Source organism: Schistocerca piceifrons, chromosome X (genome assembly GCF_021461385.2).
Source record: "Schistocerca piceifrons isolate TAMUIC-IGC-003096 chromosome X, iqSchPice1.1, whole genome shotgun sequence".
In the NCBI taxonomy this organism is placed as follows: Eukaryota; Metazoa; Arthropoda; class Insecta; order Orthoptera; family Acrididae; genus Schistocerca; species Schistocerca piceifrons.
Window position 1 is genome coordinate 399,418,815 of NC_060149.1, and position 24,611 is coordinate 399,443,425.

The following is a 24,611-nucleotide window of genomic DNA, read 5'->3' on the forward strand; positions in this document are numbered from 1 at the left end:
AAAATATTGGCATTATTCCAGTGACAGGCTGCCTACACACAGTTCATAAGACATAGTGAGCGCTGTGAGGAGGAAACACCAACTGAGAACAACCAAGAAAGGGGGACTGAATTTCTTTGTCTTAAGCAGTAGGATTGGAAATGATTGTATTGTGAAACAGGTCTGTGAAAGAAACAACTGATGGAAGGATACTGCAAAATATTAATTTACTCTAGATTCATTACACTACTGGCAACAAATCACTGGAAATAGTAACAACCACAAAATACCTAAGAATAACCATGTGAAGTATCCTAAAGAGGAATGAACACACAAAAATAGTGGTAGAAAAAGCAGATGCCAGGCTGTGATTCATTGGAAGAGCCCTAAGGAACTGTAAGTCATTTATGAAGAAACACTTCTTCGATCGATTACTGAGCACTACTCATCAATCTGGGACCCTTGCCATGTATGAAAAACTGTATCAAATGGTTTAATATTTGGAGAGAATGTTGAAAAACAACTCTAGAAATTGACAGGACTTTTAAGTCCTTTTGGGCAGGAAAGGGTTAACAGAAGAGAGAGAGAAGAAGTCAAGAAGGGCAGCATGTTTCACGAGGGATTTATTTAGTAAATATGAGGGTGTTACTCATATGCTCATCAAAGTCTATAGGCAGTCACTGTACAAGAAGCTTTTTGCATCACACATTCTGCATCAAGTCTACTTCTATAACTCAGAGTGTACATTCCAAGAACTGGCAAGCAAAATACTACTTCCTCTCGCATATGATTTGTGAAATGGTCACAACATGAAGATCAGGAAATTAGAGCTTGTATGGAGACTTACTAGTAGCCATTCTTCCAAGAGCCACTTGCAAATGTAACAGTAGAGAGAAATTATAGTCACATATTGTAAGCAAGCTTGTGAAGTATACATGTAAATGTATAAATATATATTTTATAACAACAGTATAGAGAGGATAGGTTGCTACTCATCACTATGTAGAGGAGTCGTTGAGTTGTAGACATGCACAATGAAACGAATACTAGAAATATTTAAGCTCTGACACAAAGTCCTTCCTCAGATATAGAACCCTCACACATCCATAAAGCAACAACTCACACACACTTGGTTACTGTCTCCAGGCACCAGTCGGGCCCTAGCACACACAGGCAGTAGCTGTGTGTGTGTGTGTGTGTGTGTGTGTGTGTGTGTGTGTGTGTGTGTGTGTTTTGTTGTGCCTGTCTGTGACTCCTCTATGTGGTGAGCAGAAATGTATCCTTCCCATACTGTTGTTATAACACAAACTTTAGAAGGGAGAATAAAGCTTAGAAGGAAACTCAGGCCTTATCATCAATGCAGTCAACAAGAGTTCATCCCAAGCTCAGAGTGGAGTAAAATACAACAGAAACTCACAACTCAGCCATGAATTTTTCAAAGGAACCATCCTGGCATTCATTTCAAGTGAATTAGAGAAACAAACCACCATTACAGACTTAAAAATATATCACTGGAGCACTATACACACAGTAGTTACATAAATATGTAAACTTCATACTGTCTTGTCAGTCATGAAGTGTAACAAGAGGATAAATGTAGGCTGGAGGGTGTAAACAGAGGTTTTCTTCCACCATCATTTCATGTTTTTGCAGTGGTACTATCAATGAAAGTAAACACTTGCTATCAAGTTCCCTTTTTGTCGGCAAGGTTTCAAAGTGTATGAAACTGTAAATTATGAGATAATAGTTTTTAAAAGTGAAGATTTCTCCTTCTTTTTGTAAGTTTTTTTAACTGACTTTAGCAAGAAGAATACTTGTTTGAATTATGTAGAAACAGAAATTGATATTAAGCTCTTCAGGTTTCCTGCTGAAATAACATACTTACACTCTTGAACCCATTTTGATACTTCATCTCTTAGATTTTCAACTTTTCCATCAACAAGGAGGATATTTTCTAAATGAGAGACAAAATCTTTTGCAATTTCCTGTACAGCAGGAAAGTATACATGCACTTCCTGTGGCCTTAACATCAGGTGACGGACGGAGCTTCGTAAACGGTACCACTCCTCTCCATTGCTGAAATTTTAAAACTCATAAATACGATAATGATAAACAATATAATTTCACAACTTTTGTAAACTATAATTCATTAAATAATGAAAACATTTTTCCTTAATTTGCTCTACAATATTTTAATGCTAATGTTTACCTAAAGCAATTACCTAAAAAAAAAAAAAAAATAAGTCAGGGAGAAATCAATACATAAATCAATTGTGCATACTTCAGTCATTCAGTAAAAACACCTTGACATATTGACTGTTACATGGGTGACACAAAATGGGCCCTATGAACACAGTACAAGACTGTAGTGATTTGGTTGGATATCATTTACTGCCTGCCAACTGCTCAATGCTTCCTCTACTTTGCATCATTAGTTTTGGTTTAAGAGTTTTTACTATAGTATTAGCCCTTTATGTGGCATTGCTTTAAATTCTTGAGATAAAAATTATTTTATTGTTTCCTTCCAGTGAATAGAACTTCTTAGATGAAATAAAGTATTTATATTAATTTATTATTATTTACTTTGAAGCATGTATGATGTTGCCCATATGCAAGTAAATCCTTCCATAACATACAATATTCTCTTTTTCTTTCCTCTAATGTTTATCTTGTCTAACAAGGAACCTATTTTTTCAAGATTAGGCAAAGTTTATTTAAGTAATTAGCTTCATGGCCAGATGCCCTTCCTGACACAACAGTCATCAAGGAAACATAAGGGAATGAAGTCATGTGCACTGTCTGTCTGTGAATTGTGTAAACTTTGTTCTGTACATTATTGTATTTTAACTGTTTGTGTATTATACTCAGAGCTTAAATTATTACTTTAAAATTATTATATAACTCAGTGCAAACATAACTTTATATGATATGCCAATGTGAAGGTTTTCCCTAATTTCTGATCAGACTATGGAAATAAATAACACAAGCCATTCTGGAGCTTACATTTCTTTTGTTAAATGCTCTTTTGTGTGATCTGATGGGGAAAAACCTGTGGCAAGATGCTCCCAATTGAGAATAGCCATTGGGTGAGAGAGAGGAGCACTGGCAGTTAACTTACATTATGACTCTTAGTGCTCATACACTGTCTATAAAAATCAATGTTGATCAAACACAACATTGCTGATTAAGAAAAATTCTGCTGTTCAAAATATATTAAACAATCACTGAATTAATAGCCGCTGTCTCCCTTGGTAGAGTGAGGTATGCTACCATGACAGCTATCCACACAAAATGATGAAAATAGAAGACAAAGAATTAATCGCTGTAATTTCCCTTATCTTTCCAAAATTCATCAGGTACTTCATCGTTTGGACAAATAACTTACCAAATAAAGGCTATTTATCTACTCTACAAATTTATTTTATTTTAAGTGTATTGTAGCAACAGAAACAATCCTGCGAACTTTCTCTCTAACCCACATTTAACTCAATCAACACAATGTTATTTTTGTAAAATATCAAAGTGATAAAATAAAAAAAATTAACAATGCTAGTATCCTGTTAAATGATGTGGACTCATCAACATTAAATGTAACAGATTGTAAAGCAACCATCCACTCTTTTTCATAGTTTCCTTCTCACTTTGTCCTGGTCATCCCTGGTATGAGGCTGGCACAGTGCTTACTAGAGTATGAGTGACCTGCCCTTTCTTGTTTCTCAACCTATCTCATCCTCCTACACAACAAAGGCGCCAATAGTTATGAAAGATAGGATAACATCTTTATTTTTACTTGAGTCTATCTGCAGTAGCGAAAATTTCACCTTCTGAAGGTATATAATGGTCAGCAATTTATTAATATATGGAACACGGTGGTAGAGGCAGCTTGCATTGTGTTAACCTCTGATACATGGTTTTGTATTTTACTAATATATGACATCATATAAATAACTACCTTCAAATTGCACTCATCAAATATACAACTGTGATTGTTTTACTCCAGCTGATTCACAGGTATCGACACTGTCAATATGTGACACTGTAGTCATCTAAGAATGACATGAAATTTTCTCTTCTTATTAGTAGGTTCACTTTACTATATATGATATATGTATATTTTGTTCTTGAGTTTATATGCGTTCAGTATGCAACTGTCCTCTCATTTTATTTCTTAGGTTATACTTGAATTTGTTCTCAGTTTATCATTGGCTTTGATGTCACCTTGTACAATTTGGTTTTTGTTAAATGTTTACTACATGTTACCACTGTAGATAATTGCCTCTTAAATTTTACACCACCCCTTTATTAAGTACTTCATACTGTCATTATCGTTGTCCTTAGACAGGGGCCTGAAGATGGTGCAGTGAAACACTGAAACTAGTCGCACAAGTAAGATACAGTCAGAATATAGATGACTGAAGGACTTGTCAATTTTACATTTTATAATGAACAGCTGAAGTCCCTCAACTATCTCATACAAGGATGGACTTACAGAGGTTAGATTTAGATCCTCTGCTGTAATTATTTCCCTCACCATGTCTTGTGTATATCATCTCTATTAAGCTTCAGAGGAGTTTCTGTATACACTTTTTCACCCTGCATCAAGCCAGTATGATAAGTTTCAACAGCCTACACTTTCTTCATTTCCATTCTCCAAACCTTAACTCCTCACAACCTAGGACGTATAACTTTCTAATAGCTACCACAAATCTTTGACTTTTCCAACCACACTGACAGTTTACCAAGAGAAGGCTTAAATTTCCCTCTCCATCGAAATAATTTGCCTTAAATTCATTGCATTCTAAGATACAATCTTTCAGTTGAACACCACTCCCACAAGTTAGTTTCTCAGACCCACAACTGCAGCAGTTTTTGAAAGGTTCTCGGGGCAATGTGATCCTCTCCTGATGAGCTGGATCTGATTCATACTAAAGTCACACCTTCTAAACCACAGGTCTGTGTTTATGAATACCATGTTTAACTTCCTGCATAGCTAGCAGACTGAAACTCTGGTGCATGCTATAATGTATGCCCTGACAGCTCAGATGACATACAATTTTAATCTATCTGGAAGTTCCACATTTTATCTTAACTAAAGATCTAGAAGAAGTATTAAGACAAGGGGCATTCAAAAATAATGTAACACTTTTTTATCAGCCAATTTTGATTAAAAGATATTGTAATTTTGTTTGTAACATTCTTAAACATTCCCGCATAATCTCATACTTCCAGCAACTAACAGTAGATGGTAGCAATATAATCAGTCTTCAGAATAGCATCTGTAACTGAAGTGCATTCCAAGAAAACAGCAGTTATTGAATATCTTTTGGCAGAAAACCAGATGATCACCAGCACATCTACAGAAACCAAGCAGTGTATAAATGCTGGTAAGTTGCTAGGTGAAGTACTGTTTTCAACAGAATGATGATGATGAAGTCCCATACTCCTTGACAGAGCATAGGGGAATGATGCAGGAGACCCTCACTGCCATACTAGGCTGAAGATGACACAACAACACCCAGTCATCTCAAGGCAGGTGAAAATCCCTGACCCCACTTTGAATCGAACCTGGGTCCCTGTGCTTGGGAAGTGAGAACGCTACCACAAGTGTGGACACACTTATTCTGGGTGATTGACAAACAACAATCGAGCAACTCAGTGCTCTACTTGACATCTCTGTTGTTAGTGCTGACACACTTGTCCACCAGTTAGCATATTCAACTGTTTGTACCCACTGGATTCCTTGAAGCATAAATGAAGAGAATAAAGAGGAAAGATGGAACATCTATACTGAATTGCTTTCTCATTATGAGGCTCATAGTGATGGTTCTTGAGGATCCTAAACTGAGTACTTTGTGACAAGGTGCTAGCAATTAGAAATGAATATTTAGTTTTTCTTATTGAGATAAACAACTTACACATTGCAGCAGCAACTTAAGCTCATAGTAACTGTTCAAAGTGATGACCACTAGTCTCTGTTATTGAATACAAAGGCTATTTCAATAATAATTTTTCATTCAGCTGTGCTTGTTGTTTACTTAGGAGTTGTTAACCACTAAAATAAATACTCATATTTTGAAGAACAATGTTTCAAGTACGAAAAGCAGCAACAAATCCAAATTATGGAGTATTTTACACAACTTGCAAACAATAAAGTCATGATTCAGATACAAATTATGGAGTGGCTAAAACTGAAAATGGCAGAGGTGAAGGAAGCACAACTTTTACAAGCTCCAAAAGTTAACTCACATATTGACAGATGCCAGCAAGCAGAAGCCACACATAACAAAGACATCAAAGATTTTTTAAGGTACGTGCTGTATTAGAAATGCCATTAAATAAGGAACTAGAAACCGTATCAACTGAAGTGTCTAACTTCTCAAATTTTGTTATATTACATTAGAATGTTCAGTCACTCAACAATGAAACTACCATAGTGGAAGCACTACTCCAGTATAAATTAAATGTAGACATTATTTGCATTACTCAGTATTGGCTAAAAATGACAAAGTAAAATTAATTTAGATAATATGATACAAATTAGTGAATCATTTTAGGGGGGAGTTCTTCAAATATGATGATACTAGCATCTTTATGAAGAGCAGATAATTTTCTAAGATTTCAATAAACACTATACTGACCTAATCAAAAGATTTTGAACTTTCTCTTATTAAATTACCAGAATTTAATTTCATGTGTATTAACATATGTAGAAGACCAGGTGGAAACTGGCCAGTCTTCATGACTGAACTAGAGATACTACAAAACAAGATCAGTGCATTAAATATAAATCTAGTGTTTTGTCGAGATTTCAAATTTGACTTTTCAGAAGGCAGCAGTGCTATAGATGGTTTGATAAATATAACCAAGACAATCAAAATGATCCTCACAATACACGGCTCAACGAGATCAAGAGAAAATTAAAATTCCATCATTGGCCAACTATTTATCATAGACACAAGCTACAAATTCACAACTGGAGAACTGAGAGAAGGGATATGGAAATCATAAAGCACAGTTATTATGCAACAGATGCAAAAAATTAGTTGAAAAAAGAATTTTTTATAAAGACAGCATAAGGACTTTTAATTTTTTACTGACTAGGGAAAATTGGGAGAGCTTATACATATTTCAAAGATCCTTTATTGTGTGATACCACTTGTATGAATGACAAGTCAAAACATTTAATTGATTATTATATTCATATCACAAACAATCACAGACATCAGTTGGAAATATAAATTTCACATATTACCTAAACACCTAGTTTGATTTATAAGGTACAAAGACCATTTTTGTGATTCACAGAACACAATGGGATTTATAAGATTTGATTAAAGCAACAAGAGACATTAAAATTGGTAAACACAGAAATATATGGGAAATAGCCTTATCCGTCTCTGTTAAATAACTCACCCAAATAATCAAAACTTTTCTCAACAAAAATCCTTAAACTTACTTTTAAACAACTGATTATTATTTTGCAGAGACTTAATATTACTTGGAAGTGAGTTTAAATTTCTGCACAAGTGTATTTTAACTTTTTTGTACCAGGGACAAATTCTTCATGTTGCAATGTATGTCACATTTCCTTCTTGTGTTATGATGGTCATATGGCTCATTATTTAATATTGAGAATGAGTGTGAAGCATGAATGTCATGATCGGAAAGAGATATTGGGAGGTAGTGGTTAATATCCCTTCTTGCTTAAAAAAATTAAAGCATGAGTTTCTTGGAGGTATTCCACATACAACTCTGGCAACCTTTTTTCTGAAGGGTAAAGACTTTTTTTCAGTAGCAGTGAATTCCCCAGTTGATGATTCCATAACACTTCACTGAATGGAAGAAGCCAAAATACGAAGATTTTGAGACACTGATGTCTCTGATTTTGGAGATCCTCCAGATGGCACATGTTGCAGAGCTAAGCCTTTGAAGGATATGGTGTTCCAGGTTAAGCCTGATATCTATATGGACACCTAAAAATTTTAAACATTATAAATTCTGTATCTGCTGACTTTCATGAGCAATATTATTCTCCTGTGGAATTTTGCAGTTATCAAGGAGCCAGTTCAGAGCACCTGCAAGTAACTGAACGGTATTCAACTCTAAGTTGGTGAATGTTTTACTGTCTACCACAATGCTTGTTTGATCAGCAAACATTTTGAAGTTGGTTGCTGTGCTGGACAACAGAGATAGGAAACAGCAGGGTACCAAAGACAGAACCCTGTGGGACTCCACAATGTACCTTCCCCAGTCAGACACTACCCCTCCTATGTGTGTGTTGTTTGCATCTAATACTATTTTCTGTTGTCTGTCCTATAGACAGAATTTTATCCGTTTATCCAATTGTCTTTTGATCCATAGTGGCACACTTTCTCTATAAGTGCCATATGATTGATACTGTCAAAAGCCTCAGACACATCACAAGAATATGCTAACAGACAGTGTCTTCTTGTCAAGGCAACCCAAAACGTTGTTTGTATATGAAAATACACTCATAGCTTCAGTTGTAGAGATACCTGTTCTGCATCCAAATTGGTTTTCACCAATTACATAAAAGTTGTCAAGGTGACTGACAATCCCAACATATAAAAATTTTTCAAAGATTTTAGAAAATGCAGTCAAAAGGATACAGAGTGACGTGCAACACCTATATCATCATCTTTTTTGTAGAGGGGCTTCACTAAAGCAAATTTCATCCCATCAGGGAACATATGTTGTTTGAGGGAGGCAGTAAATATGTGAGCCAGCACTTTACCTAAATGGTTGCAGCAGGTTTTAAGCAGTTTGCTCAAAATATTGTCAACACCCATTTAGTTTTTGCTTTTTAAAGAAATTGTGTTTTTTCTTATTTCCTGTACTGTTGTGGGGGCTATAACCGTTTGCTCTATAGAATTAGGGAAATGCTCTTTCAGTAGGTATTTTAATGACCTTTTCTAAGGAACCATCATGTCCTGTTTTCTCAGCAACATTTAAATAGCACTCATTAAATATTTTCGCCACAGTCCTTTGATTGTGTACTTACTCATATTTATCTAGTCTATAAATATATTGCCAATTACTGTTCTTGTACATGAAGATGTTCCAGTAGTGTAATTGACTACAGAAGCAAGATTGTATGTAAACATCAAATTTCCCTAGTCTCATCTGTCCTTGGACTAAGTTAAAAATTTTACACTGAAGTTCCTGTGCACTCACACATCTCTTCTGTGTTTAAATATGTACCTGAGGAGAGTGTCTAACAGCTTCAAAATGAGGCTAATTTTCTTGAAGGTGATCTATATACTGTTAGTATTGATAAATAAGAATTATTTAACAACAGTTCTCTGGCACATATTTCCAAATGTTGTTCTAGACTAAAACTGTGTACCTCAGTTACAGTACACATGACATTGTTGTTAACGTAGATGGCAACTCCACCTCTTCCTTTATATTTTTTACAGAATTATGTTGCTAGTACAATTTATACCTCCTGTCTCAATGAAACTGAGTATAAGCTCATTAACCTTACTGCACAGGTCTCTAATGCTTTGGTGGTAAGTTGCCAATTTTTCATTTGCATAAACAGTTACTCATAAATCTCAGTTAAAGGTCTGGGTGAGGTATTTTTCACTACCTCTTTTTTCCAAGTTGGTCTGTTTCCATACAGAGATGGATTGGCAAGAAGCAGCTTTATCTCGTTTTTTCATCAGTCAGTTGTCCACTGTAGTCTGTCTGCATTCATTGCCTTTCCTTCAATTTTCTTGTGTTGTGGTACACTCTTTGTTCAAACTTGATTCCCTTGTGCTTAGTGTATTTGCAATTATTTTACAAATTAAATGATAATTTGATACAAAACTTGTCAAACACAATGATATTTGCATGGAGAGTATGAACAAACAAACTTGTTACACACTATCAAAAGAAAGAAAATATCTTTAATACTAGTGGGCCCCAAAGTCACAAACCCAAAATCAATTGTGAAAAGATTCAATGGATACTTCACTTCACTAGCTGAATATCGCATTCAAATAAACTGTAAAGGACCAGTGCTACATTTCTTCAATAAGTCAGTGATCTCGGATGCATCTATGTATGTTCATGAAAAATTCTGATGAAATTATAAGTAAAATTAAATAATTACACAACAAAATGTCAGCTAGCCTTGATAAAGTACCTAATTTCATACAAAAGCACATGCTCACAAAATAGAAATATCATTAGCAAAAAATTTCAACCTGTCTTTAGAAACTTGTGGGTATACAGATGTCTGAAAATAGCGAACTTTCCACCACTGAAAAAAAAAAAAGAAGTTCTTCTGTTATAACATCAAACTACTGACCTGTGCCACAGTTAAGTTCTATTTAAAACTCTAGAAAAACTTTTTCTATGAGTGGATCATAAATAAATATTCACCTCTTCCACACACCAACACGGCTTCAGAAAGTCTAAAACTACATAAACAGTAATTTTTGAATTCTTAAACTGTATTTTAAAATCTCTCGGGCAATATAGATTAGCTGCAGGTATTTTCCTAGACCTTTCAAAAAGTTTCAATGCCCTGGACCATAAAATCCTATTGATGAAGTGTAAGAGGTGTAGCATACGCCTGGTTGCATTCATACCTAAAGGACTTCAAGTAGAAGGTATCATTCGAATACAAGTTCAACACACCAAATAAAACAAGAAACAACTGTCTCCTTTTCAGTAAATTACCAATGAAATTGGTGGATTTTGTATTGGTAGCTGAGGAGGCCAATAATTACAGCCAGATGTCTACAAAATGGTAACACACTAATAAGTTTATTTACACTATATACACTTAATAACTGAATTATAGATAATGTGGTAGGTTCCTCTGTGGTTATGCATAACTTGCAAATAATAGTAATGTTCTCAATAGAATCAAACAGTCTTGAATGACGATATACTTATATAACTCATTGAATATTAGTCATGGTTGGTAGCAGTAGGCTGTGTCAATGTATTGTCCTCACTGCAGTCTTCCCCACTAATACTGATAAGTCTATAGATGCACTTGATCTGGGGGGGGGGGGGGGGGGGGAACTCTGAACTGTGACTGCTTAAAATATGGCAGCAGCCAATCAGAGTAGAGTGCAGTGAGGTCATATCAATTCCGTATCCTCTGCTGGCAGGTACACATGGTACCACCCCTCTCAGAATGGTAAGTGCAGGAAAGCTATCTCACCCAGTGGCTCTGTGGCAGGAGGTTCAAAAGTGTTTCCTCTCTCATAGCTGTGAGTGGTGCACTGAGTGTGATTGATGAAGATGGCATCAATATCACAGTGCATTCAGAGCTCAATCCTAGGACTGTTATTCGTCTCAATTTCTGTGGACAACCTTGTTCAGCTTACAAGCCCCCAAAAAAACTATTCTATTTGCTCATGACATTAACAAATTCCTCACTGGTTCCACCACAGAAACTTTGCAGTCAACAGCAGAAAGCTCTAAGAAAAGGCTTTCAGCATGCTCCACCAAAAACATTCATTTTAAGTACTGAAAAACTGTACATATTTTTATTTATTTCACCTTCTAGCCAAATATCCATTCATCTATGATTAAAAAATGAACTAGAATATTTAAATGGGGCAAAATTATTGGGTCTGTGGTCTCTCTCTCTCTCTCTCTCTCTCTCTCTCTCTCTCTCTCTCTCTCTCTCTCTCTCTCTCTCAAACACACACACACACACACACACACACACACAAAATGTTCAAATGTGAAATGTGTGTGAAATCTTATGGGACTTAACTGCTAACATCATCAGTCCCTAAGCTTACACACTACTTAACCTAAATTATCCTAAGGACAAACACACACACCCATGCCCGAGGGAGGACTCGAGCCTCCGCCGGGCCCAGCCGCACAGCCCATGACTGCAGCACCTTAGACCGCTCGGCTAATCCCGCGTGTGCGTGCGCGCACGCGCACACACACACACACACACACACACACACACACACACGGGTCATGTCAGGTGAGTCTGATAGAGGGAGAAAGAAGTGGGTAGCTGGAGGAGCTAGCAGCTCAGAGGGAGGAAGCAGGTGGTATGTGGGAGGAAGGGATAGCAGGAACACAGACTGGGCATGTGATACACAGGTACCAGAGCTGGAGACATGTGGCTCATGATGAACTTGGCATGGAGGTGTGAATTGGGAAGGCATGACAGGACAGAGGAAGTGAAAACTGTTGGACAGAGGGTGTGTGGACAGTAGGCTAGCAGCCACAGTCTCTGGTAACTCACTGTGCTCACACCCTCTACCAAACAGTTTCCCCTTCCTCTGTCCTGTCACCCCTGCCAATCCACACCTACACATCACCTTCATCCTATGTTCCACCTCACTGGCTCTGATACCTATGTGTCATACATCTAGCCTGTGCACCTGCCACCCATAGTTACATGTTGCCAACCTCCCTTCTGATTCCCACCTCTTTCTCCCTCTACCCAATCCAGCTAACACAATCCCCACTACAGTTTACCTGCCAAACTGAAATCCCAACATTGGCTGCCACATGACTCGATGCTTCTATTATATGGTGAGTAGTCACCTTTAGTTCTAAACCATTTACTTTCAGTCAGAACCTTCCATACTGTATTGGTCAAACAAACTCTCATCCATATGCTACTGTCTCAGAATATTAAATTGTACAACAAGCAAAATAACAGTACTGCAGGCATATTATGCACAACTCCACTCACTGCTTCATTATGTGATTATTCTCTGGTGACTCTTAACTCACAGCATAAAATGTTCTTAGAGTGAACAAGATGTGCTCTAAGAATAATTCAAGGCCTTAAAAAGATCGAGTCGTGCAAACTTCACATTATTTAACCTGGTGTCCTGAGTGTTCCATTCTTATTCATCTATGTTGCTATGTTACACACCAGGGTCTACCTCATGGAAACAGGCAAATTAGTGCAGAACAACAGTGTACAGAACTACTGTACCAGAGGGCAAACTAATATTCCAGAATATCATTCTGTCAGAAGAGTGTAATTAACATTGGTGTCACATAACACAATAAGATAGCAGAACAAATAAAAATTGCCACATTTCCAGCATTCAAAACAAGACCAAAGGCAGAATGAAATTTTCACTCTACAGCGGAGTGTGCGCTGATATGAAAGTTCCTGGCAGATTAAAACTGTGTGCCGGACCGAGACTCGAACTAGGGACCTTTGCCTTCTGCGGGCAAGTGCTCTACCACTAAGCTACCCAAGCACGACTCACACCCCGTCCTCACAACTCTAATTCTGCCAGTAACTCGTCTCCTACCTTCCAAACTTCACAGAAGCTCTCCTGTGAACCTTGCAGAAGTAGCACTCCTGGAAGAAAGGATATTGCGGAGACATGACTTAGGCACAGCCTGGAGGTTGTTTCTAGAATGAAATTTTCACTCTACAGCGGAGTGTGTGCTGATATGAAACTTCCTGGCATATTAAAACTGTGTGCCAGATCGAGACTCAAACTCAGGACCTTTGCCTTTCGCGGGCAAGTGCTCCAGCACTGAGCTACCCAAGCATGACTCACGCCCCATCCTCACAACTCTAATTCCGCCAGTACCTCATCTCCTACCTACCAAACTTCACAGAAGCTCTGTGGCGAACCTCACAGAACTAGCACTCCTGGAAGAAAGGATATTGCAGAGACATGGCTTAGCCACAGCCTGGGGGTTGTTTCTAGAATGAAATTTTCACTCTACAGTGGAGTGCTCAGTGGTAGAGCACTTACCCATGAAAGGCAAAGGTCCCGAGTTCGAGACTCGGTCTGGCACACAGTTTTAATCTGCCAGGAAGTTTCATATCAGCGCACACTCCACTGTAGAGTGAAAATATCATTCTAGAAACACCCACAGGCTGTGGCTAAGCCATGTCTCTGCAATACCCTTTCTTCCAGAAGTGCTAGTTCTGCAAGGCTCACAGGAGAGCTTCTGCGAAGTTTGGAAGGTAGGAGACAAGGCACTGGCAGAATTAGAGTTGTGAGGACGGGGCATGAGTCGTGCTTGGGTAGCTCAGTGGTAGAGCACTTGCCCGCGAAAGGCAAAGGTCCCGGGTTCGAGTCTCGGTCTGGCACACAGTTTTAATCTGCCAGGAAGTTTCAAGACCAAAGATGTTTCTAATAAAGCAATGTTTCTATCCTGTACAAGAATTTCTGTATATGTAAAGTCAACATTACTTAAACAATTACTGATAAACTTGGAATATAAGAATATGTACCAATTCATTGTCACTTCTTTTTTGCTGGTACTAAATATTATATTATCCTCATTTTGATGCACACAATATTATTTGAACAATTTGTGCTGTATGATAAACATGGACCAATAAAAAAGTCACTGAATCAATCAATTTCAAAGCCTGTTATGGAATAATCTTCAGGCACTTATACACAGTTATCGAAATGGTACACACCTGCAACTACATACTGTTGCTGTAGCACAGCATCCTCTAACATGGTACAGCAACAGAACATGCAAGGGGCAGTCAATAAGTAATGCAACAAACTTTTTTCTGAAAGCAGGTTGGTTGGTTTTATTCAGGATTCCAGTACACCATATTAGACCCCATTCTTTCGGCACAAAGCCCTTTTTTCAACATAATCTCCATTTAATGTTAAAGCCTTAAACCACCTTACTGTGAAGGCCTGTATGCCCAAATGGTACCACTAACTGGCCGACATCAGAGCCAACATCTTGCTGCACCAATAACTTCCCCATCATCCACGTAATGGTTCCTGCAAAGGGCATCCTTCGTTGAGCCAAACAGGTGGAAGTCAGAGGGTGTGAGGTCCAGGCTGTAGGATGGATGAGGAAGAACTGTGCAATGAAGTTTTGTGAGCTCCCCTCAAGGCGTGCATACTTGTGTGAGGCCTTTCCACTGTCATGGAGAAGGAGAAGTTTGTTTCCATTTTTGTGGCAATGGACATGTTGAAGTTGTTTCTTCACTTTCATAAGGGTAGCACAGTACACTTCAGAGTTGAGAGTTGCACCATGAGGGAGGACATAAAAACAGCAAACCCTTTCACAATTACAGAAAACCATCACAATGACTTTACAGGCTGAGGGTGTGGCTTTGAACTTTTTCTTTGGAGGAGATGTGGTGTGGTACCACTCCATGTATTGCTGTTTTGTTTCCAGTGTGAAGTGATGACCCTATATTTCATCACTTGTGACAATGTTTGACAAAAAACTATCACAATCAGTCTCATAACATGCAAGCAATTCTGCACATATGGTCCATCATTGCTGTTTACAGCCTTCTGTTTGGCATCGAGGAACCCAGTGGTCACACATGTTTGAGTACCTTGTGGATGAGTGTGTCAGTATTACCAACAGAGATATTCAGTCATGCAGAATTGTATCTAATTATGATCTGTCAATCATCTCAAATGAGAGTGTCTCCACATTCCAAAATTGCAGGAGTCACAGCTGTGCCAGCTGGCCAGCACATGGGAGACTGGATAGGTTTGCACAACCTTGCGATGATAACAAGATGTCTCACCAAATGACTCACTGCTAGGTCTCTGTAAGCACTCTGCAAGGACCTATGGACATTTGTGATGCTCTAGTTTTCTACAAAAGGAAATTCAATGACAGCTCTCTGCTTGGAATCCACTTCTGTCACATATGCTGTTTTGATGGCTATGTGTAGTGCTGCCACCTACAGAACTTCACGGCACTACAGGGGCTGAAGCAGGAATATTCTATGGTGTCCCACAACAAATTCTACATTTTGTAATCGAAATTGGCTGAGGAAATAAATGTGTTCCATTACTCATTGAATGCCCCTCGTGCTCCCTGCCGCCTTTGGATAAGCAGCTGCAGCAGCAAGTTGTATATTACTAGCTCACTCATTTCTTACATAGTTTAATTCTTAATTTCTCTGCGTGTTTTTGGTACTTTCATTGTTTAATTAATAAATTTTGGGCATATTATAGTATTTGAGAGTTGTAGCATCGCGTTTTAGTAACTGAATAGTTTAAATTCGCGTAGTCGTTTGTCTTCTGTTTTTGTTTTGAACGGCCAGTGTCGGTTGGTCAGTCAGTGTGCTCCCTGCCGCCATTGGATAAGCAGCTGCAGCAGCAAGTTGTATACTCCTAGGTCACTCATTTGTTACACAGTTTAATTCTTAATTTCTTTGCGTGTTTTTGGTACTTTCATTGTCTAATTCATAAATTTCGAGCATATTATAGTATTTGAGAGTTGTAGCATCGCGTTTTAGTACCTGAATAGTGTAAAATCGCATAGTCTCCTTCTGCCGCGGAGCAGTGTGTCAGCAGTGCGCAAGTAGCAGCATTACTGCATTTACTAGGCAATCTTGTATTTTAATAACCGTTTAAATTTTGTGTCGATTTGTTTGCGCTCTCTGTAGATTAGTTCAGACGTTCTTTGCACAACAGTTTTTAGCATGGATAGGGACTGCAACTGCTATGTTCAGATGCAGGCTGAGTTGGCATCCCTTCACTCCCAGCTTCAGGCAGTGTTGGCTTCGGTCACACAGCTTGAGGCTGTTGCCAATGGGCATCACTGTGGGGGTCCGGATGGGGGTTTGTCGGGGATGGCCAGCTCGTCCCACGCATCCCCCGATCGGACTACGACTCTGGCTGCCTGGGATACTGCCCGCATTGAGGCTGATCCCTCACCTGTGGTAAAGTTGGAGGTCGTCTCAAGGTGTGGCAGGGGGCGAAAGACATTCCGGAGGGCCTCTCCAGGTTGTCTGACGAACCGGTTTCAGGCTCTGTCTCAGGCTGATACTGATCTTCGGCCTGACATGGCTGCTTGTCCTGTTCCAGAGGTTGCCCCTCAGTCTGCAAGATCCGGGCGGTCGCAGAGGGTGGGCTTACTGGTAGTTGGGAGCTCCAATGTCAGGCACGTAATGGGGCCCCTTAGGGATATGGCAGCAAGAGAGGGGAAGAAAACCAATGTGCACTCCGTGTGCATACCGGGGGGAGTCATTCCAGACGTGGAAAGGGTCCTTCCGGATGCCATGAAGGGTACAGGGTGCACCCATCTGCAGGTGGTCGCTCATGTCGGCACCAATGATGTGTGTCGCTATGGATCGGAGGAAATCCTCTCTGGCTTCCGGCGGCTATCTGATTTGGTGAAGACTGCCAGTCTCGCTAGTAGGATGAAAGCAGAGCTCACCATCTGCAGCATCGTCGACAGGACTGACTGTGGACCTTTGGTACAGAGGTGAGTGGAGGGTCTGAATCAGAGGCTGAGACGGTTCTGCGACTGTGTGGGCTGCAGATTCCTCGACTTGCGCCATAGGGTGGTGGGGTTTCGGGTTCCGCTGGATAGGTCAGGAGTCCACTACACGCAACAAGCGGCTACACAGGTAGCAGGGGTTGTGTGGCGTGGGCTGGGCGGTTTTTTAGGTTAGATGGCCTTGGGCAAGTACAGAAAGGGCAACAGCCTCAACGAGTGCAGGGCAAAGTCAGGACATGCAGGGACCAAGCAGCAATCGGTATTGTAATTGTAAACTGTCGAAGCTGCATAGGTAAAGTACCGGAACTTCAAGCGCTGATAGAAAGCACCGAAGCTGAAATCGTTATAGGTACAGAAAGCTGGCTGAAGCCAGAGATAAATTCTGCCGAAATTTTTACAAAGGTACAGACGGTGTTTAGAAAGGATAGATGGCATGCAACCGGTGGTGGAGTGTTCGTCGCTGTTAGTAGTAGTTTATCCTGTAGTGAAGTAGAAGTGGATAGTTCCTGTGAATTATTATGGGTGGAGGTTACACTCAACAACCAAGCTAGAATAATAATTGGCTCCTTTTACTGACCTCCCGACTCAGCAGCATTAGTGGCAGAACAACTAAGAGAAAATTTGGAGTACATTTCACATAAATTTTCTCAGCATGTTATAGTCTTAGGTGGAGATTTCAATTTACCACATATAGACTGGGACACTCAGATGTTTAGGACGGGTGGTAGGGACAGAGCATCGAGTGACATTATACTGAGTGCACTATCCGAAAATTACCTCGAGCAATTAAACAGAGAACCGACTCGTGGAGATAACATCTTGGACCTACTGATAACAAACAGACCCGAACTTTTCGACTCTGTATGTGCAGAACAGGGAATCAGTGATCATAAGGCCATTGCAGCATCCCTGAATATGGAAGTTAATAGGAATATAAAAAAAGGGAGGAAGGTTTATCTGTTTAGCAAGAGTAATAGAAGGCAGATTTCAGACTACCTAACAGATCAAAGCGAAAATTTCTGTTCCGACAATGACAATGTTGAGTGTTTATGGAAAAAGTTCAAGGCAATCGTAAAATGCATTTTAGACAGGTACGTGCCGAGTAAAACTGTGAGGGATGGGAAAAACCCACCGTGGTACAACAACAAAGTTAGGAAACTACTGCAAAAGCAAAGAGAGCTTCACTCCGAGTTTAAACGCAGCCAAAACCACTCAGACAAACAGAAGCTAAACAATGTCAAAGTTAGCGTAAGGAGGGCTATGCATGAAGCGTTCAGTGAATTCGAAAGTAAAATTCTATGTACCGACTTGACAGAAAATCCTAGGAAGTTCTGGTCTTACATTAAATCAGTAAGTGGGTCGAAACAGCATATCCAGACACTCCGGGATGATGATGGCATTGAAACAGAGAATGACACGCGTAAAGCTGAAATACTAAACACCTTTTTCCAAAGCTGTTTCACAGAGGAAGACCGCACTGCAGTTCCTTCTCTAAATCCTCGCACAAACGAAAAAATGGCTGACATCGAAATAAGTGTCCAAGGAATAGAAAAGCAACTGGAATCACTCAACAGAGGAAAGTCCTCTGGACCTGACGGGATACCAATTCGATTCTACACAGAGTACGCGAAAGAACTTGCCCCCCTTCTAACAGCCGTGTACCGCAAGTCTCTAGAGGAACGGAAGGTTCCAAATGATTGGAAAAGAGCACAGGTAGTCCCAGTCTTCAAGAAGGGTCGTCGAGCAGATGCGCAAAACTATAGACCTATATCTCTGATGTCGATCTGTTGTAGAATTTTAGAACATGTTTTTTGCTCGAGTATCATGTCATTTTTGAAACCCAGAATCTACTATGTAGGAATCAACATGGATTCCAGAAACAGCGATCGTGTGAGACCCAACTCGCTTTATTTGTTCATGAGACCCAGAAAATATTAGATACAGGCTCCCAGGTAGATGCTATTTTTCTTGACTTCCGGAAGGCGTTCGATACAGTTCCGCACTGTCGCCTGATAAACAAAGTAAGAGCCTATGGAATATCAGACCAGCTGTGTGGCTGGATTGAAGAGTTTTTAGCAAACAGAACACAGCATGTTGTTATCAATGGAGAGACGTCTACAGACGTTAAAGTAACCTCTGGCGTGCCACAGGGGAGTGTTATGGGTCCATTGCTTTTCACAATATATATAAATGACTTAGTAGATAGTGTCGGAAGTTCCATGCGGCTTTTCACGGATGATGCTGTAGTATACAGAGAAGTTGCAGCATTAGAAAATTGTAGCGAAATGCAGGAAGATCTACAGCGGATAGGCACTGGTGCAGGGAGTGGCAACTGACCCTTAACATAGACAAATGTAATGTATTGTGAATACATAGAAAGAAGGACCCTTTATTGTATGATTATATGATAGCGGAACAAACACTGGTAGCAGTTACTTCTGTAAAATATCTGGGAGTATGCGTGTGGAACGATTTGAAGTGGAATGATCATATAAAATTAATTGTTGGTAAGGCGGGTACCAGGTTGAGATTCATTGGGAGAGTCCTTAGAAAATGTAGTCCATCAACAAAGGAGGTGGCTTACAAAACACTCGTTCGACCTATACTTGAGTATTGCTCATCAGTGTGGGATCCGTACCAGATCGGTCTGACGGAGGAGATAGAGAAGATCCAAAGAAGAGCGGCGTGTTTCGTCACAGGCTTATTTGGTAACCGTGATAGTGTTACGGAGATGTTTAACAAACTCAAGTGGAAGACTCTGCATGAAAGGCGCTCTGCATCACGGTGTAGCTTGCTCACCAGGTTCCGAGAGGGTGCGTTTCTGGATGAGGTATCGAATATATTGCTTCCCCCTACTTATACCTCCCGAGGAGATCACGAATGTAAAATTAGAGAGATTAGAGCGCGCACGGAGGCTTTCAGACAGTCATTCGTCCCGCGAACCATACGCGACTGGAACAGGAAAGGGAGGTAATGACAGTGGCACGTAAAGTGCCCTCCGCCACACACCGTTGGGTGGCTTGCGGAGTATAAATGTAGATGTAGATGTAGATGTACTTTGATAACTGTCACTGGGTGTCAGAGGATGAAATCACAAAAGGCTTTGTAATCAATTGTAAACAACAAACAAAGCAGAGGGGAAAATTAGTATAAAAGTATATTTTGTGCTCTATAACAAAATAATTCACAGCTGAAGCCACCAACATCCATCACCATGGATGCAATGAGACCAATATTACAACAGTACATAAAATTTTGCCAAACTCTCAAATATTCCTTCTGTTTGTTGTAAAATGAGACAGACAAGTCTGTCAATGCTCCATGTTTGACCACCAGTCATCAACAGTAAACAGTTTTAAACTCCACTGCAGACACACAAGAGACAACAATGTACTATTTTTCCTGATAATTCCACCAATGTTGATGTAGCAATTAATTGCTTGTTATGAGACATAAGCAATTTACAGCTCACCCAAGACCTTGTAACACATGCAAAAATCATTTCTGACCATTGGTTCCTCACCCAAAAATACTCATTGAAGCATCCTCTATGATCTGCATAATTTTGACACTAATGTTTTAAAATTCTTATTTACTTATTTATTCATTCTCTGTAGACAAACACAGTGATGTGTTCTGAGTTGTGGACATATTTTGCACTTCCTGTCATAACTTCAGGAACAATTACGAATTATATAACTTGAATACAGATACTATACGATAAAAAGGAAAGTATTCTACTCCTGTATGAGAAATTTCTTAACATTATAAAAAACATTTATTGGTAAGAAACACCTTCCAGGCCATTTCAAAGCAGCCTCCACTTGAGCTTTTTTAATTTTTTGCAAGTTTGTTACAAAATTTGATCCCTGGCTGTTGTGCGCAAAATAATGCTTACCTTACAAGTAAAATGTGTAACAAAACTAAGTTCATACAAGCTAAAAAAGCACCATATGAAAGGTACATAGAAGGTGCTCCAAATAAGTGTAAGGCAGCCTGGGAAGTTATCAGATAAGATAATTCTTCCATCCAGGTATGTCACACACTGCTGGATCCAGGAGAATTGAATGACTACTTTGTAACATCAATCAGAGAACTCAGAGACAAAATCAAGACCACTGACTTACCTGCAAGGGATCTGCTTGATTCCCAGTTGTCTGAAATGCCTTTGTTTCATTGGTATAAAATTACACATGATGACATCTGTGAAACTGTTTCCAAATTATCTAATTTCAGAAGTATGTAATGCTATTGGATGTCTAATTATGTTGTTAAATGGCCAGTTCACTTGATAAGTAAGCCACTGAATTTTATTTTTCATAAATTTTAAGAGTATTGAGCTTTTCCAGATTCACTCAAAATCCCAAAAGCTATGCCCATATTCAAAAAGGGTGATAAACAACTCCCCCAGAACTACCAATCAGTTTCTATTCTGACAATAGCCTCAAAAATATTTGAATCACTCATGTACATTATTTTGAAAAGCATGACAGTCAGTACAGATTTTTCACAGGTAATAATACCACTGCAGCTGTTCTGGAAATTGTTGATCAGACTTTAACAACTTTCAAGAATAGGAAGACAGTGTCACTTGTATTATGTGATCTAAGTAAAGTGTGCAGATGCATTCCTTTTACGTATTGCTAACAAAATTAGAGTATTGTCCTATACAAAAATCTACATTAGCATTAATTTCTTCCTACCTGAAAAACAGAGGACAGTTTTTCTCAATTAGAAATAGACACTCCCTCTTAGTAGAAATTGGAACAGGTGTTCCACAGGGCTCTGTCCTTGGCCCTTTCTTTTTCACTGTGGCTGTCAATGTTCTGCCCCATTGTGTATCACAGTCATTTATCTGCTACGCTGATGATACAACTTCACTTACTTCACAGTAAAATGTTTGCTGATACATGTAAAATTCTGAATAATAAGGAAAACTTGTAAGTAATGATGAGGATGGGAAACAGTGTTTGCTAACAAAAACGGCGAGACTGAAACAGTACCCAAGAAAGAGTAGGCCTATGCCTGAACCCATAAATAAAAAAGAGAGTCCATGTATAATGCACTTGAATATAAATGGTCTCAGTGCCGACTTTTCAAACAAAAATCATAAACTTTATGACTTACAAAATATTCTTTCAGAATTTAAAAATATTAAAGTTATCTGTCACAATAACATTGGCTTACATGTGGTAATATTAAAATTCTTAATATAATTGAAAATTTCAAATTAGCTAACAGTTTTTGTAGACAAGAGAAATCACGTGGAGGTTCTTGCATACTTACTCATTCTGACATGAAATATGAAATAAGGAACGATTTTAATCATTTGAATGAAGAATGTATATTTGAAAGCTGTTGTATCGAGTTAAGGGACCTAAATGTCTTAGTAGTTTCTATTTACAGAGTACCAGACAAAACTACAATTGAAGCTTTCCTGCTCAAATTTAAGTGCCTTCTTGAAAATCTTATTAAAGAAAAAAGGAAAAATATTATAATAGCTGCTGATTTCAATATTAATATCATAGCTGACAGCAATGATGTGCCCAAATTCAATGACTTCATAAAAAACTTTGGCTTCAAAGCAAACTTCATGCAACCCACAAGAATAAATGCACAGTCAGCGACCTGTATTGATAATATTTTAACAAATTATGTGTTTGAAGAGGTTGATAAATTTTGCTTAGATTTAGGAATTTCCGACCACTCTGCATTATTCATTGAACTACCAAAACTCTATAAAGAAATTTCATGTAACAAAAGCCACATGAAAAGGACCTATAATGAAAAAAACCTAACTATATTTAGCAGTAAGTTAAGAGAGGTTGAATGGCCTTATGACAGCTGTATCTCAAGTAGTACTAACTTTAACAAATTTCTTGGTAACTTTCTTGAAATATTTAATGAAACTTTTCCACTTAAAACCAAATGTAACACAACGACTAGGAAGATTAAATGGATAACTCAGGGTATAAAAATTTCTAGTGCCAGAAAGAGGAAACTACATAATGAACTGAAATATAACAAAAACAGACATTTTGCTGTGTATGTGAAACATTATAAAGCCATATTCAAAAAAGCTGTAAAGACAGCAAAACAAATGGCAAATAATAAATTTATTTTACAACATAATAGTAAGACAAAGGCAGTGTGGTCTGTTGTCAAATCAGAGTTAGGTGTTAATGTCAGTAGTAATGAAATAACTAAGATTAAAGTAGATGATAATGTTGTTGTAAACCCAGTTCAAATATCAGTGTGTTTCAATGAATTCTTCATAAATGTAGCAAAGTCAGAAGCTGATGTAGCAGGATATCAGAGTAAATCCCTTTCGACTCGATCAATAAGCTGAGTATCTCACAGATTTTAAAAGAGTCACAATAAAGAATGTGAAAAACGTTATATTGTCATTAAAAAATAAAAATTCTGCTGGGTGGGATGGGATACCAAGTAAAGTGATTAAAGCAGTATATGACATAATAGCACCCCCACTAACTAAAATAATCAACCAAGCTATTGAACAGGGGTGCTTTCCTGATGTGTTAAAATATGCCGAAGTGAGACCTCTGTTCAAGAAAGGGCTGAGGGAAGATATGGGAAACTATCACCATATTTCTATTCTCCCAATCCTGTCAAAAGCGTTAGAGAAAGTAGCTGCAAATCAGATCAAAAATTTTATCATAAAAAATGATATTATTGTAAGTAACCAATTTGGATTCCAACAAGGAAAAAACACACTGTATGCATCAAATAACTTTATTGAGAAGATATGCAAATCATTGGATCAGAGGAGTAAAGTTGCAGGTATCTTCTGTGATCTTTCAAAAGCATTTGATTCGGTGAACCATGACTTGCTTATCTACAAATTAAACAAATAAGGGATTAAGGACAAAGCTCTGAAATGGCTCACATCGTACTTGCACAACAGAAAGCATTGGGTAAGCGTCACATAAAATGCAGTAAAGTATTATTCTAAATGGAGTACAGTATCACAAGATGTGCCTCAAGGCTCCATTTTGGGGCCAATCCTGTTCCTGTTCTATGCAGATGACTTGCCCATAAATATAAATTCCCCGTCAGTTCTGTTTGCAGACGATACTTCTGTTTTAATTGGAGATGATGCAGAAAAAATTCAGAGCTCCATTGTGAGCACAATGGGTACTCTAGAAAACTGGTTCCAGTTAAATGGCTTGCAACTGAACATTGCAAAAACCAATATGGTACATTTCAAAACCAAACATTTGAAATGTGTGGATTTTAAAATACATCATTACAATCATCCTATGGAAGAATTTAACACAGTCAAATTCCTAGGACTAAATGTGGACAACAACTTAAACTGGAGTACAAATATTGAGTTCCTATCAAATAAACTAAGCAGCTTTGCATTTGCAATGCAATTACTAGCAAACTCTACTGACATGAGTACACGA

The 24,611-nt window shown here is 38.5% G+C and overlaps 1 protein-coding gene across 1 annotated transcript in view; it reads right to left on the reverse strand.

Moving 5' to 3' along the window:
• LOC124723144 (probable cytochrome P450 CYP44) overlaps nucleotides 1–24,611 on the reverse strand; it is a 255,877-nt gene that overhangs the window by 169,970 nt on the left and 61,296 nt on the right. Inside the window, exon 4 of the mRNA XM_047248335.1 lies at nucleotides 1,865–2,055. Coding sequence (XP_047104291.1) covers nucleotides 1,865–2,055 — 191 coding nt within the window. The remainder of the gene's footprint in view (nucleotides 1–1,864; nucleotides 2,056–24,611) is intronic.